General features: G+C 41.0%; 4 protein-coding genes across 5 annotated transcripts; 2 read left to right on the forward strand and 2 right to left on the reverse strand.

Annotated features, from left to right (window-relative positions):
- Window positions 1–2116: 2116 nt before the first annotated feature.
- Window positions 2117–4651, reverse strand: si:ch211-87j1.4 (transmembrane protein 178B). Its single transcript, XM_034587046.1, has 4 exons — window positions 3944–4651; window positions 3383–3496; window positions 3136–3273; window positions 2117–2981 (listed from the first exon to the last, which is right to left on the reverse strand). The coding sequence occupies exons 1-4, from the start codon at window positions 4344–4346 to the stop codon at window positions 2734–2736; spliced, it is 903 nt and encodes a 300-aa protein (XP_034442937.1). The 5' UTR covers window positions 4347–4651; the 3' UTR covers window positions 2117–2733.
- A 2049-nt stretch (window positions 4652–6700) lies between these two features.
- Window positions 6701–9236, forward strand: spi1a (Spi-1 proto-oncogene a). Its single transcript, XM_034587047.1, has 5 exons — window positions 6701–6854; window positions 7142–7235; window positions 7319–7494; window positions 8290–8455; window positions 8570–9236. Exons 1-5 carry the CDS (start codon window positions 6828–6830, stop codon window positions 8878–8880), a joined length of 774 nt encoding a protein of 257 aa, XP_034442938.1. The 5' UTR covers window positions 6701–6827; the 3' UTR covers window positions 8881–9236.
- Window positions 9237–10645: 1409 nt separating this feature from the next.
- Window positions 10646–15810, forward strand: LOC117762599 (protein regulator of cytokinesis 1-like). Of its 2 annotated transcripts, none has more exons than XM_034587024.1 (14): window positions 10646–10798; window positions 11195–11327; window positions 11413–11535; window positions 11610–11843; window positions 11935–12105; window positions 12217–12366; window positions 12458–12605; window positions 12707–12843; window positions 12922–13017; window positions 13336–13482; window positions 13563–13673; window positions 13759–13866; window positions 14347–14517; window positions 15252–15810. In XM_034587024.1, the coding sequence occupies exons 1-14, from the start codon at window positions 10788–10790 to the stop codon at window positions 15321–15323; spliced, it is 1812 nt and encodes a 603-aa protein (XP_034442915.1). In that variant the 5' UTR covers window positions 10646–10787; the 3' UTR covers window positions 15324–15810. The 2 variants fall into 2 exon arrangements, with proteins under 2 accessions (XP_034442915.1, XP_034442916.1); XM_034587025.1 differs by having other exon boundaries at window positions 14347–14450.
- A 131-nt stretch (window positions 15811–15941) lies between these two features.
- LOC117762609 (ubiquitin-associated protein 1-like) lies at window positions 15942–18646 on the reverse strand. Its single transcript, XM_034587042.1, has 5 exons — window positions 18513–18646; window positions 17285–17941; window positions 17014–17184; window positions 16209–16310; window positions 15942–16100 (listed from the first exon to the last, which is right to left on the reverse strand). Exons 1-5 carry the CDS (start codon window positions 18636–18638, stop codon window positions 15966–15968), a joined length of 1191 nt encoding a protein of 396 aa, XP_034442933.1. The 5' UTR covers window positions 18639–18646; the 3' UTR covers window positions 15942–15965.
- Window positions 18647–19284: the final 638 nt, after the last annotated feature.

Raw genomic sequence — 19284 nt, forward strand, 5'->3', positions numbered from 1 at the left:
AAACACTTTTTGACAGAGGCTGGTCGTTATTTGTACTTTAATGAGAATAGAATGATGTGTCAATCATTTGAATCAATGACTGTGAGTGTCTTCATCTGCAGGTCATCTACATGGCAACTGAGCTTCTTTTTTTACAGCTTTCAAGTACATTTCGATTTACCAACGAAAAACCTCCACTGAACAAAGTCCATTCTCTTATGAAGACCATGCCATTGAGCTGAAAGCCAGTAAATATACCTTAAATTAGGACTAGCTCGTGCTTGTACTGTTCGTCTGAAGACCAAGGCTGAACTGTCAGTCTAGACTGAATGTTCCTGATAAAACAAAATGTAGCAGTTCTCGACTGTCTATGAGAAAGGATTACATCCACTTCCTTGCACATTAAGGCGCTGAGTGGTGCAACTGGTAATATTCCACCTTTTAAACAGAAGCTAGGAGGAGGCCTTTGTCCTCTTTGTCTCCAAACTCTTGAGTGTTTGTTGGTTTCTGCCACATGTCTTTTGAATAGTCTTTAATCTAAGGAGCATTTCTAACCCAACCCAACTATTAATGAGGGTTACTGAGTGTTAAACAACTGATGTGAAGGTTAATGCATAATCTTTGAGGTAATTTGTCACGATGAAGTAAACATTTGACTAATTGCCATTTAAAATATTTAAGGTACTTTGATATACCAATATTTCTGATTTCAAAGCTGTGGGATTTTTTGATCAAGATAATGTGTTTCTTTCTTTGTTCAGGACAACGGCAGTAGTGATGACACTCGACATTCACATCTCTATTTGGATAAATAAAATGAACGACTGACTTCAACCCTTTATTTCTGAGTGTGTTGAGGCTCCATTTAGAACCATAACTCCACAACATTTACAGTTTAATATATTTCAGTTCAGTAAAAGTATTTATACCCAAGTGTGGAAATACAAGTAAAAGTATTGCATTCACCGTGTGATAGTGACTTGTCCAGGTTATACCCCGCCTCTCTCGCGATGCTGGCTGTGATTGGCCCCAGCCCAATTTTTATTCTACAACATTTCTCTCCTGCAGTGACTTTGCAGAATCAGGTTTTGTGTGCTAAAATAAATGTTATAAATGTTATAGTGTCATGATATAACTTGGCTGGAATACATGGATGTTATACTATATATTTATAATGTCAAGTACTTTTTAAAGCCATGTGCTTCAGGTGTTCTGTGTCATTGTTTCCAGAGAGTTTAGTTTAATTCGACAACAACGTGATATTATTAGAGGAGCGCTTCTTTACATAGAATAAATATCATTTTAGTTTTTTTGCTTCCTCACCCTCTGCATTTTGTTATTCATGAGCCGTAGGCATGACTGCTGCACTGCACTAAAACAATAATATAAATGTCAAAGCTTTAAAGTGCAGATAATCTTATTGTGAATAACTTAAGTATTGTTCAGTCATTGTCTGTGTTGTGTGTGTTATAAATACTAACACAGTCTCCGGTGGTCAATAAGGTTTCGCAACAATGATTTCTTTCAAGGCTGCAGCTGCATATAATAACTCTATGACGATAATAAATATAATTTGAAAGGAACAATAGTAAAGACACGATGCTGAGGACTGAGGAAACCTCAGCGAATGAATGAAGCCAGAGTTGGAATTAGATGTCAGAAGGATTTAATTTGTCATTAAAGTTGTGGGGAGGTTATTCACGGTGACATTTTTTCAATGGAAAACAAGTTGTTTGATGAATCAGGGAAGTTGTGCAGCTGTTGTCAGCATGTTTAAAATGTTTGATCGGAGGGCTTTCCATGTAGTTATCTGGATTTCCTTGTTTACATGGATCACTGCTGTTAATAAAATTAGGTTTTACTTCAGCAGCAGACAGTTACTCCACTTTCTTTGTTCTAGTTTATTTGTCTTTTATTGTCTGTTTAGGTCACTGACTCTTGTTCAGAAGTGGTTGCATAAAACAGACGCTTGCAACACTGACATAAATACAAACAGCTGCTGTTTTACACATGATGGAAGACTCCATCCCGGGTTCTGCTGACAGACTAATAAACTTGTGTCGTTATGCAAGAGGAGAGACCCTTACAAGGAAGTTTATATGATGCCTGTTCAGTGGGTTAAGCCAGAAAAAAGGCCGTTTTGCATGACTGTTTTATTTTTCAAAAATATTTTGATGGGGGTCAGACCTCAAGAACAACAAAACATTTCCCTCAAACACAGTTTGGTCTTAATGCTCATATTTTTCCTTGAATAAACACAAATGCATCTGCATACATACAGTTTAAAAAGTACATGTACATATCTTGTTTTGAATGGGTACATAATGATACACAGTTGCCCTTTGAAATGTGACAGTACACATCCACCTTCAATACAGATTTTAAAGTTGTGCTATGGGTCTTCTGCCAGTGTTTTCTTTTTCTGTTTTTTTTTTTTCTTTTCTTCTCAAACTAGTAGATTTTACAGGAAGAAAAATGTGTATATCTATTCTTCTGTTCGAGAGCAAGCAATAACAATGAACAGTTCATTCATGAAGAGGGACGGAAAAAAGCACCAGAGGAGCTGAAAGCGTCTTCAGTCAGTCAGATGTCACCTCTTTATTTTTCATTTTCATGTGAGCAAGAGCCAGAGTCCTGTGCTTTCTCTGTGTGAGGGCTCCCACTGCTCTGAGTCCCTGGGTGAAACTGTCTCTGGAACAGGGCTCGTCACTGTTTCAGGATGAGACAGGTGTCTGTTAGATGTGCGGCGGCCTGTCACACGCTGCCATTCTCCTGCCTGGGCTTGTGCACCACAGGGGTTTGTGGAGGGTAGAGGGAAGGGGCGAGTGTGCACAGGAAACCAGCCAGCAGTGTGAGGCCCAGTCCTCCCCACGCACAGAACATGGACCATCCGTAACCGTGGCTGATGTCCTCTGGTATGCCAAACATGTAGCGGGGATAGCGGGACAGCTCGAAGTTGATCCCGGCCACACATGTGCAAAGAGAGATTATGCAGCACGTCCCTGGCAGAGAGGAAGCAAACATCCAGTCACACAGCAATCCAAGTTAATTACCACTGATGCATCATTTCATCTCCCTCTCATTGATTGAGACTTCAGCGCCCCTCTGTGGGGATTCGGGGGCAGTGCTCTTTATGTAAAGTACAGTGCATCTTACCTCCCATGAGAAAGAGAAGTCCAGCGACATACTGCATGAGATCATGCTTCTTACAGCAGCCCAGCACGCCTATGACCCAGCCGAACAGGATGATGGATATGGCCATGCCCACGAAGCTGGCAGTCATCCTCTGCAGGTCTGCAAAGGCGCACAAGCACAAGTGGCAGAATGTCAAGTTCCTCCGCATTCATTCCTTCTGGTTATGCAAAAATAAATAAATTAGACGAGGCATTTTTGGGCTACTCACGGAGCGCGTGCCACTCATCCTGCCTTATTGTCTTGGTCAGATTGATTGGCAGGTTCCTGGGCAGCGTTGAGGATGAGTAGTAGTATTTTATTGGCGTGCAGCGCGGAACCAATCCTGAGGATGTAAACAAGGCAGAGAGGATGTGTCACATATGAGCACTGGGATGAGATGAAGAGGATACCACAGGGCTCTCTGCTGCCACCCTCTCACCAAAAAAAATAAAGCACCCAACCCCCTTCCACTCACCCACCACCCACCCATCCACCCACATTGTGGAGAAGCTTATTGTACTCATCTCCAGGCTTCTGTTACTACAGCTTGCCCCCGTTTTTCCTTGTGCTGGGAAACAACACAGCCCGTCGATGGGCATTGTGAGTGGATGTGGTGCGTGTTGTGCTGCGTAGGCCTTCGGGGTCTGTGCGCAGCATCAGCACCTTGGATAGCGCATTCATGCACAAAGTATTTACAGACAGCGCGACGCACAACAACACAAATATACCAAAATAAACACACGAAACCACCAAATATGACACACACACACACACTCATCCAGATGCAAACCTTTAAAGATCAAATCCTCCGTCTCCAAGTCAAACCCCTCTCGGTGGCACTTTCTCCACAGTCCCGTGATGGTGGAGTTGAATTGCCGACTGCAGAGGGACTCCATGGCCGAGGCGGGAGGCAAGAAGTGCCGCTTGGCCCGCAGCAGCATCTCGCCGCCGACGCCGGAGCCCTTCCTCTCCACGCTCTTCTCCTTGGGCAGCATGCGGAGCGGGAGGTTGTTGTTGGAGATGTAGATGTAGCCGGGGTCGTTCCTTTTGTTCGAGTAATTCTTGCAGCGCTCCCGGTGCCTCCTCGCGTCCGTCTCGTACCAGTTGTCGGTGCCGATCGCCACTGCGATCAGCCCCAGAGCGCAGAACGCCAGGAAGAGACCCGCCGCGGTTAAAGTCCTCATCGCAGCCATGTTCCATGCATGTGTCTCGGTTGCCTTGATAATTCCACGGGACAGCAGGACCCCCGCTCCCGGCTGCTGCTGTCAGTGGCTGAGGTGCGGAGGAAATTGAGCAATACGGGGAAATCTGAAGCGCAGATGAATCACCGGAGCCCCCATTTGGCTGATGTGCCAACCATCGCCGGAAAAAAACCAAAATCCAGAGGCTGGGGGATAAATAAATAAATGTGAGCCTGGGTTTGCTATTTTGGTTGTCTCCGCTGTGCGCCTCTGAACTCAGTCTAGCCTAGATACTGGCCAGTCCAGCACCTCTCTCTCCAGTAGATGGAGACAGAGCAAATATTTGAAAGTACAACAAGCCTCGGGCCTGCACTGTAGATCATGATGTGCAGGGAGCGGTGCCAAAGTTTGACAGAGTCTGTCAACAAAGAGGAGCATCTCCTGATTCACCTCCGCTGCTGTTATTGTGTTGTGAAATACTGAAACATATCCAGAGTGAATAAAACCAAGAGCCTCGTTTTTCTCTCTATGGAGCAGGGAAGTGTTCATCACACACACACACAAATACATGTATGTGTATATATATATATTCCCCACTTTCTATCCCAACAGGCCAAAACATATCACAAATTACTTTTTAATGACCACACAGCCAATTGTTCAGATGTTTATTGGCGCTGCTATCATTAATAACATCATTACATCCATAAACATCTTATCTCAACATGAAAAAGAACCTGAAAAACTGTTTTATAATTGGAATGTTTTATCAAACCTTTGACACTGTTTAGAAAAAATATGTTTGTGTCACCACAATCAGAATCATCTGGGACTTCACTGTTGGATTTTAGCTAAAATGTCTAATATTTGAAAAACATACACTGTCTCAACTTGAAAAGTTTACAATTTTGTAGTAGTTTCAACTCAGTAGTTTCAACTCAGCCTTTACTGAGTAAACCCCACCATATAGTTAACACAATTACTTTAGTAGCCTACAAAAAACATGATTTGATTTTCCTCTAAAAGCTTAATTGAGGTGAACCAACTTAATTTTAATGAAAGAGGTTTATTAAAGGTAATATTAAATGGTCAATTACTTTATTTAAGCTATTCTACTCAAAAATGTCCATGCAGATTATAACCTTTATTTGTTGTTAACTTAATTTAGTTCAGTCAGAAAACTACAGATGCATTTTCATTTTTGATCATAAAGATTATTCTCAAACCAATGGAAATGAATTTTCTAACTTTTGAAACATTTAAAAACTTTTGGGTAGCTGAGTTTCCACCATTGCACCATTTCCACACTTCATGCTTTATATGAACCTATTTATTTAGACTGAGACTATTTTTAGATGCGTCTGTTATGAGTTTTTTGATTGTGCCTTTACATCCGGGTCTTGCAGGACTCCTGTTCCCTCAACTGCGATCCTCGTGCTGGATGGATCGAACATTGTGGCACCACCAAAAAATAAAGAGATAAAAAAGTTAAACTGCTCTTCCAAGAGGATGGGTTTGTAATAATAACATCACTGGGAAATTGATTTAATGATTTAAGGATGAGGTTGATAAGATTTAATTGGAAAGTACGAGGACACGTCTGTGTATCTGGATTTTATTCCACATTTACTATGAGGACACAAACAAGACACAGGGACACGGTGGCTCCAGACATTTCGGGCATGTTTTCACTGGTTTCATTCTCATGCTCGGTACTTCCTCAAATGGAACCATAAAGCCAAAATAAAAGAGGAACAAGCCCAATTCCAAACTTCACTTTTGGTTTCAGCTCCTGTGTGCAGTAACGCTAAAAAAAATTCCTACATGAATAAACCACACTGGGGGGGGGGTTTGGTGCGGCTGATACAAAAAAAAACAAGTAGATCATAATCTTCTTCACAACAGGTTTAGTTAGGAAACCCCTGGTTTGTCTACTTAACTCTGAAGTGTTGATTTGGATAACAGCATCATTCTGGGTTGATTTTAACTGAGGAGGAGGAGTTGAAGCAAAAAGGAACATGGCTGAATTTATGTGAAAGCAAATTGTGTGACTCCTTCAACAAATTATTTCATATGGTTTATCCCTGCTTCAAAATGTCACCCAAAGAGGATACTAATACAAAACATTGTGTTTTTTGGGGGGGAAATTACTTTAAAAAGCACAAATTCATGCTGAACAATAACATCAAACATTTTTTAATATTGTTGATACACATGTATTACTTATTGTATAATCACTCCTCTTAGATAGGCAGGAAATGGCTGCAACTGTGACCGGATCATACGACACTCGGCCTTCAGGAACTAGCTGAATTTGATAATCGGCTGAACGCAGACTGCAGATAGGGTTCAACTTATTTCTCACTTTCAGTTCCTGTTTGTCTGGTGAAGTCAGTGCTCAGCAACATTGCATGTTTGTCAGTGTGGCAACAAGAATCAGTTAACATCCATCACCAGATTTAAGGACAGAGGTTCTCATGCTGCCTTGTTTACATGATGGACGGCTATGTCATGTCATCTGTAAGTACGGCTGCTTTACTTATTTCATGTTTGACTTTTTCACAGAGTAAATCTGGTATTTCAGTCTCAGTGGTTTGTGACAGTGAGAGGATGTTAATCGGAAGTTTTTACAGCAGTTTCCTTTGTTGAATCAGATATATTACATTTACAGCAGCTTTAAAAGAAATTCTGGTGATAAATCTTCTTTGTTCATTACGTCTGACGAGAGATGGAAGATTCTTGTTTGTTTTAATGAGGCAGAGATTTCAACTTTCTCTGTGACAAAATCAGTTTTTTCTCTTCCAAAGCCCTCAGAGGAAATTATTCCAAATGAGTCAGAGAATTTCCGTCCACCTGCAGAGCTGTACCCTTACCTCACTAATGTAGGGGAGATTTATGAAGGTGAGAAAACTGGATTTAACTTTTGAGAAAAAGAATAGTCACGACAGGACTGAGAACTCAATTAAACAACTGTCACTTTTCAGACCACAGATGGACCTTCCACTCTGAGCGCGTCCAGCTGCTGGACCTGGAGAGTTCCCCAGTGAATCAGCTCACTGAGCTTCAGTCTGTGACCCCTCAACAACACATACCACCCTACCGGTACAGCAGCGAGTGTCTGCCGCTTCACCTGGAGCCTCCACTCTCTGTGTCCCCACAGGTCAGTTCATGTGGATGGCAACAGTATAGAAGGACAAAATCGACATATGTTATTTGAAATACAGATTATACACACCCCCATTCAAATCCACCACTAAATTCAATACAAAGTCAGATTAATAACATGCAGCAGTGATCATCATGTCAAATATGTGAATAATATAATTCAGATTCAGTCCATAAATGGACAGTAATGAGTAAAATGTATTGTTTTAATTATTGTTAGGTAAGCTCCGACTTGGACATAACATTTTCTCCATTTGAAAAGATGGTAAATTATTTCACTTCATGTGATAGAAATTGAAAACTTAACTAAAGCAGATACACGTGATTATTTCACAATTAACTAATCCATCAATTATTGTCTCAAGAAAAACAGCAAATATTTACTCTGGCACTAGCACTCTGTTGATCAACCAATCAATAAATTAACTGATAATGTCAGTGCTAATGTTAACATAAACGTATAACATTTATGTGCTCTAGAACTCAAAATAATGTGAAATAGTTCTTTACAGTAAATTTATTTGCCTTTTTTTCATGTTTTTAAATTTTAAATCTTCACTGGTAAAGTACATGATGTGGACAGTCGGGGATATTTCCACTGAAATGTCATGTACATCACGTGCTCTCTCTGAGCGTTGAGATCTATTTTGGCAGAGCTACTTCCTCTTTTGCCACAATGAGAGTGTTCAAATGAAAATGTCAGACGGTGAATAATTGCAAAATCAAAAAAGTGGCAGCTCTCTCATCTGTGTAATTTTGAACCTTGTCACTCATTTAATTTCTCCTACAGATCCCGTATTACACCTCATCCCTGTGCTACCAGTACCAACCCTCGGCCTCGCCAGGCCATTACTACTCAGAGGAGGAACAGAGAGGAGTCAGTCCCCCGCTCGAGGTGTCAGAGGGGGAAGATGAATATGAAGACCACAGCCACTCCTCCTTCAGGAAAGACCACAGTGAGTCAAGTGAAAATGATCTGCTGACAGCAAATCCCAATGTTCTGAAAGGCGTATTGATGATTGAATTAAACTGATAAATAGTGTTAACCGGTCTCATATTTTCTACCCAAGATAACAAGAAGAAAATCCGCCTGTACCAGTTCCTCCTGGACTTGCTAAGGAATGGTGAAATGAGTGACAGTATCTGGTGGGTGGACCAGGACAAGGGCATCTTCCAGTTCTCCACCAAACACAAAGAGGCTCTGGCCAGCCACTGGGGCCTTCAGAAAGGAAACCGCAAGAAAATGACCTACCAAAAAATGGCTCGGGCTCTGAGGAACTATGGTAAAACTGGAGAGATAAAAAAAGTAAAGAAGAAGCTAACCTATCAGTTCAGTGAGGAAGTGCTGAGGAACCTCTATTTACGTCAATACCCTCACTGATTAGGAAACAGAGGCAGCGTTTTATCATCACGCTGGAATCACTAACTTTGCCCAGATTTAATTTGCCTGTAGATTTGCATTTTACTTTGTTTTTCTACCAAGTTTTCTCACTTATTTATTTGTGATGATGGTGAACTTCCTCTATGACATTTGCAAACTTTGATGTAAATCGCTTTTATGCGCAAATTAAGTTTTTTTTGTCTGTGCACTATGATTAAATGGTAATTAAATATCTGGGACAGGGATTAAAGAAAAAACATACATAAAAACACAAAAATCTAATCATGACCATGTTTTTTATGAATGTGTGTAAATAAATGCTGTGTTGTAAATTACTCAAATGAATTAAATCCACCTTAAAACAAAGACAAAATGCATTCTGGCTCACAGTGTATGCACCTGATACAAACACATGGTGCAGCCTATTTCCAATTCAAATCAATATACAAGTTCATTCAACTCATAGACATAGAATTGAAGTATAGAATCTGATAAATAAAGATGCTTCAACACATTTACAAGAGCTACAAAATAACACATCAAAGAAGGTGAATAGAAAATTCAACCATGCACTTCATATGAAATACATTTTTTGCTAAGTAACCGTAGTTTACAAACCAAAGTTAAAGAAGCAGTGAATCTGTACGAATGAAAAGATGGTCAACAGGACCTTGACCACAAACTCTGCTATGTTACCTGGAAAGATGATGGACTACAGAGTCAAACAGACACACAACTCAAACACATCATCCACACAGACAGACAGGACAAATGAGAAGATATTGAAGTCATCTGTGTGTCTAAATAATAAATATGAACAGGCAAAAAAGGCCCAGTAGGACATTTTTCTATACCTGTGCCAAATATAAGAGAACCTTCATAACAGAATGAACTACATATACTGTATACTCTAACATTACAGTCACTCTCTTACTCATGATTTAAGACTATATATAGCTAAATTGTATTCCATTTTATTACCTTACAAAAGTGTTGGCTTATTAAGCTTGAGTAGAATAATTCTACAACATGCAGTAGAAAAGAATCATCTTAATTATTCTAGGATTTGCAAACCAGGAATTTTGTCCATTTTTTTGTTTTGTTTGTAATATATATTATTTATAATATATAGAAATGTATTATTATACTTTAGTGTGCCTTTAGTATTTGAGTTTCTTGAACAGCGCAATTGAAATACAATGTATTATAATTCTATTATTGTTATTATTATCATTATTTAGCTAAATGGAACTTTAAAAAAACTTTCCAACATCAATAAAAATGCATTGTGTGCTTGAGATGATTAAATCTGAGTTGAGTAAGTTTATTCTCTGTTTCAGTTTGTTAAGGTCACACAAAAAGGCACAGTCCCAAAAGTTACAAGTTATAGTCTTTGAGTTCCTTGAACAGCGTTATTCCAATACAATGTATTATAATTATAACTGTTGTTATTATTATCATTATTTAGTTAAAATTGTCATCGTTGTTAAAAGGAACAGACAGGGACAATGTTTAGTTTGTGTTTTACTGTAAGTTAATTCACAAGATAATATATAATATTATCAAAGATAAAAGCCCAGCAGGAGCCACGTGTATCTATTGTCTCAGACACTGTCAACAGAGAAGAGCTCAACAGAAACTCACTAATCCTTTCACTCGTTTCTGGGGTTTATTTATCATCGTTTGTTTCCTATTGGACAAGAACTAGTACCGCCCCCCGGGGAGCAGCTTCCTGTGACGTCGGCTCAATCAGCCAATCAGAGCGCAGAGGTTGTTTCGGTGCAAATTTCAAACGCCAGTGAGTCGACATTTACGACGCGGCAGCCGGTCAACCGTCGGAGCGCCGCTTTCCCCGTGAAGAAGACCGAGTTTCTCTGGACAGATACATTTGTTCCCGTGGTGGCAACATGAGAGTCAGGTTAGTATTTAACACGTTCACTCACCGGAGCCTCGAATATTCACCTCAACAATAGTTTGTTCCGTTTGCAAACCTGTTTCCTGTTTAGCCGCTTTTAGACCAAGCTAACTGACAAAGCTCACACGCGAGGGGGGATTCTCCGTCTGCGCGTGACGCAAATGGCTTATTTTGATTGGCAGTGGCATTTATCTGTCTTTTTTTTATTTTTATTAAACTAGTTTTATTTAACTTTTCAGCTGTTGTTATCGCTGTGTGTACCGCCGCGTCGGCAGCTAGCTAACAGTAGCATATCTCTGCTAATAAACAGACCTGCTGCCTGATTTTAAAACCACCATTAACGCCGAGACCGGACTGGTTTGATCGGTAACCCAGTTAAACACCCAGTTTCTTTTCCAGTGAAGTCCACGCAGCAGAGTCTGTTGCCTACCTCAACAGAGCCCTGGTCCGGCTGCAGGATATCTGGGAGGAAATCGGTATTCCCGAAGAGCAGCGTCTACAGAGAACCAATGACGTCCACAAGCACATCAAAGTGAGCCTCTCAAATTCAAATTGGTTCGAGTCTCATCGCTGAACTTACAGACCTGACAAACTGGCCCATTGTGCTTGTCCTGCAGGGTTTGCTGGACCTGATGATCGCCGAGGAGGAAGAGCTCAAAAAGAGATTGGTGAAGAGCATCGATGCCTGTCGAAAGGAACTTTTCAGTTTGTGCTCCGAACTTCAGCTGCCGCACTTCGAGGTACAGTCCCAGTTCAGGACATGTGTTGTTGTTACTTTTACACGTTTGGACTGACTCTATTGATTTCTCTGTAGGAGGAGGATGGCTGCACTATGCTGCAGATGGAGAAAAACAGCCGCACGCGTCTGGAGGTGATGAAGGAGCACAAGAAGCAAAGGATGGAGGAGCTTAAAGGCCTCGTTGGCAAAGACCGTGAGCTGTGTGACATTATGTGCACCACGCCTTTCTGCATTGACCACGACTCCATCCCGTCACTGAAGCAACTCGAGTCGTTTCAGGCCTACCTTAATGATCTGACCAAAGAGAAGGTTTTACTGCCTGTTTATCCTCTTTTCTTTCTTACTCACTTACCTTTTTAAAAAAAAAACATGTGTAACATGTCTTATCTGTCTTTTGTAGGAGCATCGTCATGAGGAATTTGTAAGCATCAAAAAGGACATTATCGTATGCATGGATGATCTGGAGCAGACCCCAGAGACTAGTTTCGAGATGGATGTGATGTGTGAAGATGAGGAGGCATTTTGTCTGTCCAATGACAACATTGCTGCTCTGAATATGCTCCTCACTCAGGTAATTGTGTTGTATTTGCATCTGGATGTTTATGTATCTGATGCTATGGTTTGCTATTCTAAAATATCACACATTACATCATATTAACGTGGATGTATGATTTCCTTCCAGTTGAAAGAACGACGGGCTCAGAATGAGCTCCGTTGTTCAGCTTTGCGCACGAAGATCCAGGAGCTTTGGGAAAGACTCCAGATTCCCCAAGAGGAGAGGGAGGAACTCTCTGAGCATATGCTCAAGTCAAAGAAGAGAAACATTGAGGCAGTAAGAAATCTTACCTCTTGTGGTTATTTGCCTCATTAAGTGGTTTCATACAAAGCAGTAGTTAATTGTTCCCCAAATTTTGTGGTCCCAGCTCCAGGCTGAGGTCCAGCGTCTAGAGGTGCTGAAAATGCAGAGCATGAAAAGTGTCATCGAGGCCATCCGGGCTGAGATTGCCCTTTTCTGGGAGAGATGCTTCTACAGTCGAGAACAGCAGCAGACGTTTGTTGCATATCATGAAGGTGAGTTGCTGTTGTCCGATTCTAGAGCAAATGCACTGAATATATGCAGTTGATTATCTCAAGGGGTGTGTGTGGGTTTCATGCATTTCTTCTTACCACAGAGGATTTCACTGAGGATCTTCTAAACCTGCACGAGGCCGAAGTCCGGAACCTAAAGAAGTATTACGAGGATCACAGAGAGCTCTTTGAGGGAGTCACAAAATGGCAGGAGAACTGGACCTTGTACATGGAACTTGACGTGAGTTGTACTGTCCTCTCAAATGTGGTTGAGACACTTTTTAAAACGTTTTTACTAATGTGTGTATGCCCTTCTCAGAAAAAGGCAAATGACCCTGCAAGGTTCAACAACAGAGGTGGAAACCTTCTGAAAGAGGAGAAGCAGAGATCTGACCTGCACAAAAGTTTGCCCAAGGTGAGGAATTACAAGAACAGAACTGCCATTGTAAGATGTTTCTGCTCGCAGAGAAGCTGCTTGGCAATAAAACAAATGAGCTCAAGTAATTCAAATGGAGGAGAAATAGCAGAGATGGTTGGTGCATTACCAGTTTGTGCCAACAGGTGGGGTTAAAACATGTATCTCAATCTGTAGTTCTGTGTATTTGGTTGTTTACCAGGTTATGCAAAGGAATTTTAGTTTAGAAATTGGACTCTTACTTAATGATGTTTGGCCACTGTCAAGGCTTAATGTGTTAACAAGGCAACTGCATGAAATACGTTTCTTGTTTTATAGCTGGAAAAGAGTCTGAAGGCCCAAATTGATGAGTGGGTGCAGGAGCATGGCAGAGAGTTCCTGGTGAACGGTCAGGAATTTCTTGAGTACGTGGAGCAGCAGTGGGCTCAACACCTCGAGGAAAAGGAGAAGGAGAAACTGGAGAGGGTAAGTCATATTGTTGCTTAAATCTTAAATTGGCTTGTCACAAAAGTGTTGTGAATATGATTCTTTCTTTTTTTAAATAGCAACTAAAGAAAACTAAGCAGACTCAGGAGGACATGCTGTATGGAACCTCAGTGAGGACACCGACCAAGAGGCGGGTACCAGGGACCCCCACGCCTGGGAAAGTAAAAAAGGTACGACGCTGCTGCCATTTGGTCAGATTTGTTGTGCGAGTGGCTGCTGAATGTGCATCGAGTTGACCCGCCTCTCTCCTCTTAGCTCAGGGGCATGTCCACCATCTCCACTCCCTCCAGCTTCCTCAGTTCAGGCCTTGGTGGGACCATGTGTCATTCCTCCATCCAGAAACCACCTCTGTCTGCTAGCAAGGTATGTTCACTGTCACCCTCCCTCCTCTTACCAACATAATGTACATTGTTTCTGAAGTGTAAGCAAACCATAAAGTGTAAATATATCTGAGTCTATTCGTTTAAATAAGGTTTGGTTGGGGGGGATATTATCTCCATTAATGTTGAACTTGAATATTTATGACATCAGTGCAGTTTAGATTCAATTTCTTTGTATTACTGGTTATGATTTTCACTACAATGCTCGTCAATTATAGGATTTTTAAAGGCTCTTGGAATATTTTTTCAAAAGCTGCACTTGTAATTTTTTGATGTGGCACATCCTGAAAACGGGTGATTGTGTAGTTTTTTTATTTTCATATGAAAATCTGTTTTGGATGGGCTCGCCTTTCCCCCCTCTTTCTCCCCCCCACTCTTTTTCATCCTAGTCTGGAATTTAAAGGATATAGTTGACATTAAAAAAAGAAAAAACCCATCATAATTCCAGCTGGTCTTGTTGTAGGGTCTTGGCCTGCGAACTCCTGGAAATGGGAAGACTCCTCGTGCACTAGACCGAAACAAGGAAAACATCTCCCACCTTAGAAACACTCCAAGTGGCCCACTAAGGTCTCAGGATACTCAAGATCACACCTTCACCTTTAACTCTATCGCTGGCTCCTATACGGAATTTGCGGTAAATGAGTTTTTACATCTATTTTAGTCCCAAAGTTACAATCTGGAAATGGAAAAGCATTTTCCCTAAGCAGTTTTATATTTTCAAGATTTAAGATTATATAGTTAATCCACTTAATATATGGCTCACCATGTAAACACCTTTTGGCATCACACTTAAGAAGATAAAACTTTAAAAAGTCCTACAAATTGCATTTTTTTTTAATCTGAAGGAGTTACATTTTTTTCAGCCTTTACAGGCATTATATTTTGTGTTTGGCAAACAAAATTTATCGTGTCTTTTTTCTTTCTTTTTTTAGTTTTGAAAAGTGGCAAAGATCAACATTCTCTAAAATGACATTGCAATTACAAACCTTAGTTAAAGATCTGAGTCATATTTAAGTGTATTGATGGCTTCACAGTAAAGAAAAATTAAGGAAAATATCAAATGAAGAAACTAAAAAAAAACCACACGTCACCTTTGCCAAGGCTGCATAATGCACTGTATTTATTTCAATAAAAAACTGATTAGATACAGATCATCTGCATCAAAAACAAGTACAGAAGGATCAAGGTGATCCTTGGGCCACAGTTTCTACCACTGTGAAATCTGGACATCATCGCATTAATTATTACCACATCATAAGCTAACAATGCCTTATTAACATTAGATTAATTGTGTTTGAACATTTTGATAACTATATTCACTATAGACACAGCTACTGACTGATAGTAATTGTCCATGTGTCTGTACAGAAAGACCTCTCGAAGGCTTCTAAATCCAACGTGAAGTCGGGACTGCTGAACTCCACCGCCAGTCTCCACTGAGGGATCACAGGAGCTGCGTCACCACCGGGAGTCATCCAGCTCAGCAGTAGTTTGGTATTTGTTTTAGTTTTTTATATATATATGGACAACAGGGAACTGAAATGTAAAATTCTTAGAAAATTTGTAAATATTTTTATCTATGTGAAGGTTTTAAAATCTCCTCATCCTGTTCTCGTGAGACTATATTTCATGCTGACTGCTGCAGCAGTGTTCTCTGCTGTATATATTTTTGTGTAGATTTTAATGATGTTTGTACCATGGCTATTTTGGCCTTTTGATCATTTTTCTTTGAGGGTTACACCCTTTTTAAATCCAATGTTATTCACCATATCTAGAGCACTACCTTTAGTATCGTAGCAGTAAGCCAGCACATTAAGATTTTCTTCCTCCAGCTGGAATGACAGCTAAATCTGTTCCTCAAAAGCTCGACATTGATTGCTTTTTTTTAATCGACCTGTAAATAAACGTTAAAAAAAACGTTCATCCTCACTAACTGTTTGTTTTCTTGTCTAATTATGAGTTATACCTGAACAGTTTTCCTACTAGCCCCTATATGGTTGACTTGCACAGCTACTATGTAAAATCTGGGACCGTTTCACCTACTGTACACGTGAGAGTAAACATTAGGGGAGAAGGTTAGTTTTAAGCCATGCCTGTCATGAGTTCTTCCAGAGCCCTTTCACGGTGATTTTCATGAACAAGCAGCACTTCCTTGATTGCACTTTGCTGGAAGCCCATCTCATTAAACTGAGTCAGGAGCCGCAGGAACTCAGCAGCCTAAAATTAAAACAAGGGGTTAATATAATAAAAAGGTCCATCGAATCGTGTTCAGAGCTAAAGAGGCTCTGCTGTGGTTCTGCTTGTTTCATTAGAAGTATTAGTCACCTTGCTCTCACAGTTCTGAAACATCTCCAGGGCCTCCTCCACCTGCGCTTCATCATAGCCCAGTTCACACAGATGCTCACTGGCAACCAAGTATTTTAGGATCTGTTCAGAAAAACAAATGATTAGGAGTTTGGTACACTTTGTTTATAGCTTGTGATTTGGGGGTTTAAAAGTCACTAAGTTGTTATTGTATAAAATAAGACTTGAGTTCTGCCGACCAGAGATCAAATAAACGCCCCTCCCTTTTGACCTGTGGCTTTTATCAATGACAACTCTTGTAAAATGCATGTTTGCTTATTGTTATATGTGGATCCTTGTTTTACAATTATACATCAAATCCTGCAGTTAATGCTTGCAACTCAAAAGTATTTTTACTTGTGCTTTATCAGCAGTGGTGGAGGAAGTCCTATTTTAATAAAATAAAAGTAAGAAGGCTACTATGTAGATTTTTATATCATACTTGATTACAAGTTCAAAAGTCCTGCAATCAAAATTAAAGCAAAAACATCAAAATACAGTTAAAGTACCAAAAGTTAAAGCACTGCTTATAAATGTGTATTAATTATAATTAGTGATGCTTTAATATGTAGACATCATTTTAATGTTGCAGTTGATAAAGGTGAAACTATTCTGCTTTTATAAAGTAATTGCAGTGAAGTAAGAATACCATATTTTCCTCTTGAGCGTAGCTGAGATGAGATGTAAAGTATCAGAAAAGGGTAACACACATTTACCAGTAGCTCTTGGATGTATTGAGTTACTTTCCATTATTGATTACCAGGGTTCCTAAAACATCTAGGCCCACCTTCTCTGGGCTGCGATGGCCAGTCTTCTGCAGAGCCAGAATGGCTGTGCGTAACGGGTAGCCCCTCTCCGTGACGGTCTCAAGTAGCTCCCTCTCCTCCTGGCTGAGAGCTGACAACAACTCTGCTGCTGTGTCAAAGAAAACCCCACGAGAGCCACCGGTGCTCAGGGCCTGACGAGAGGGGGAAGAACAGAAAAGCATCATGGGTAATGAGAAATGACAAAGGTAGAAATATCGTGCTCTGAGACATTGACACTGAGAAAAAAGGAACCTTCTGTCTGTTTCTGACGAGAGGCCCGGCAGAGGAGGGTCGTTGCTGCTGCACTCTGGGTGGAGAAGCTCCGGCGGCTGGTGTGTTGGAGTACCTTCTGCCCACAGGGCCCAGTGAGCGCTGCCTCCTCTTGACGTTCTTCTGGCCATGGAGTAACGGGCTGACCTGCTGTGACCTCTGCTTCTCCGGTGCTCGCAGAGATTGCTTGCAGTCTTGGGGGGAAGGGGAAGAGCCTCTATGGCGTCTGAGGCTCTGAGGAGAGTTAGGCTTACAGTGGTGAGCGGGAGGGCCATGGTGCATGTCTCTGACTCTGGAGACCGGGTCTTTGGGTGCAGCGCTCCAGGGTCGCACCCTGTTCTTGATGGGGTGGCGTGCGTCTTCGGCAGAGGAGGCCTCGTTATCCTCAAAGTAACCGTCTTCATCCTCTGAGTCGGACACGAGGAACTTGACGGTGCGATGGTGCAAGGAGCGGGCCTCTGCGGAGTTCAGGCTGTGGCTGCGGGGCCGTAGTCTCGGGGGCCACGGTTCAGTGCACCTGCAATTGGCCCTGCTACTCTCCTGAGGGCTGCTGAACATCAGCCAGAAAGGCGGACAGGAGGCGGTTGGGCCAACTGGCTGCTGACCAGTTAAAATCCATTTCTCCAGATTGAATCGATACTACAGAGAAGAACAGACAAACAAACAGTAAAGAGTTTAAGCCACACAACCTCAAACTAGAACTCAGGAGAGCACATTACTCTGCCAAGGGCCACAATTGAATGGGTTCTTTCCTGTCCCACTCCTACACCAAGTTTAATGGAAATCCATCCTGTATTTTTTGCGTAATCCTGCTGACAAATGAGTAAAGATGACTTGGACTTAGACCTGTGGGTAACATCCGTGATCATATGCAAGAAAAGCTAAGTAAACTGCCACCCCAAAACTTTCCAGTAGGAATGAAAGACAATTAAACCTGTCCATAATAATGTGTCTTATCACAACATATTAACCAACTTGGATTTAAAAAATACATTGATATGCATGTTGTTTTCTGAGTAACAGTTTCTGGGCTGTGGGCAGTCTGATTATAATTTAGGAGTTTTAAAGAATATATTAAAGTGAAGATGGGCTCAGAACTAGAAACCACTGACTTCACTTATTAAGCAGAAATCACACTAACTGCACATTATGTGAGACAGATCAGACATTAAAAACTGAGGATGTGCGACAGTTCCCTCAGATGTTTGACCTCAGTTTCTCTCAGTATTTGGTGGCAGTCTGGTGTGTTGATATCTGGAGCTGTCACCGTCCGCACTTCCTCCTCCAGTGGACCCAGCATGGTCTGAAACGGAACATCCTCCAGCATGGTCATCATCAGACGACAAATAACCTGCATCACAAGAACCACAACGTTTTCTGAGGTGTTTGTTTTAGGTTTTCACACCGAATCTTTGTCGCCTGTTTGTCATTTCTTACCTGGGTTTTCTTTTTGGTCCGCAGCACTCTGACAAACTGACATGTGTCTGGAGTAAATGACTAACACAGACATCATCATGATAAACCTCTTCATCACTAAGCCTCTGACATAATCTGAGGAGAGGTTTACCAATAATATCTCACCCACCTGTTCTACCTGCAAAGGTACAGTCCAACAATGGAATGTTTACATCAATGTAGTTTATAAATATCTACCAGAATATTACTAAGCATGAGGAAATTAAGAGTTAAATGTTTTTATATTTCTATTTCTTAGACGTTTTACATTCAATACCTGTACATAACTATGTAAAATGGTTTCTCAATATTTTATTTGTCTAGTTGCAAATTTCTCATTGACATTTCAAACACTTTCATTGTGGATTTGAATGAGGATTATGGAAATGCTGAGGTATTGGGAAACCAGGAACAGCATAATACTTTCCAGAGATTAACAGATTACATGAGGGCAACAGCCAGTACAATGTTGTGATGTCTTTTGCATTCATTTCCTGTTTTGACTTGTCAGTGTTGTTTGTGAGAAA

Source organism: Hippoglossus hippoglossus, chromosome 6 (assembly GCF_009819705.1).
Source record: "Hippoglossus hippoglossus isolate fHipHip1 chromosome 6, fHipHip1.pri, whole genome shotgun sequence".
Classification (NCBI taxonomy): domain Eukaryota; kingdom Metazoa; phylum Chordata; class Actinopteri; order Pleuronectiformes; family Pleuronectidae; genus Hippoglossus; species Hippoglossus hippoglossus.

Bases quoted from the DNA above. Each gene is read 5' to 3' on its own strand.
- si:ch211-87j1.4 (XM_034587046.1), bottom strand. From the start codon at position 4,346: ATGGCTGCGATGAGGACTTTAACCGCGGCGGGTCTCTTCCTGGCGTTC. The intron at 3,497-3,943 runs GTTTGCATCTGG...TTACATCCTCAG, and splicing joins GGAGGATTTGATCTTTAAAG to GATTGGTTCCGCGCTGCACG. The intron at 3,274-3,382 runs GTGAGTAGCCCA...GCGCCTTTGCAG, and splicing joins GGATGAGTGGCACGCGCTCC to ACCTGCAGAGGATGACTGCC.
- spi1a (XM_034587047.1), top strand. From the start codon at position 6,828: ATGATGGACGGCTATGTCATGTCATCT. The intron at 7,495-8,289 runs GTCAGTTCATGT...TTTCTCCTACAG, and splicing joins CACTCTCTGTGTCCCCACAG to ATCCCGTATTACACCTCATC. The intron at 8,456-8,569 runs GTGAGTCAAGTG...TTTCTACCCAAG, and splicing joins CTCCTTCAGGAAAGACCACA to ATAACAAGAAGAAAATCCGC.
- LOC117762599 (XM_034587024.1), top strand. The intron at 11,328-11,412 runs GTGAGCCTCTCA...CTTGTCCTGCAG, and splicing joins ACGTCCACAAGCACATCAAA to GGTTTGCTGGACCTGATGAT. The intron at 13,483-13,562 runs GTAAGTCATATT...TTTTTTAAATAG, and splicing joins AGAAGGAGAAACTGGAGAGG to CAACTAAAGAAAACTAAGCA.
- LOC117762609 (XM_034587042.1), bottom strand. From the start codon at position 18,638: ATGATGACCATGCTGGAGGATGTTCCGTTTCAGACCATGCTGGGTCCA. The intron at 17,185-17,284 runs GTTCCTTTTTTC...CCCTCTCGTCAG, and splicing joins TCGTCAGAAACAGACAGAAG to GCCCTGAGCACCGGTGGCTC. The intron at 16,101-16,208 runs GTGACTAATACT...TTTTAATTTTAG, and splicing joins TTCAGAACTGTGAGAGCAAG to GCTGCTGAGTTCCTGCGGCT.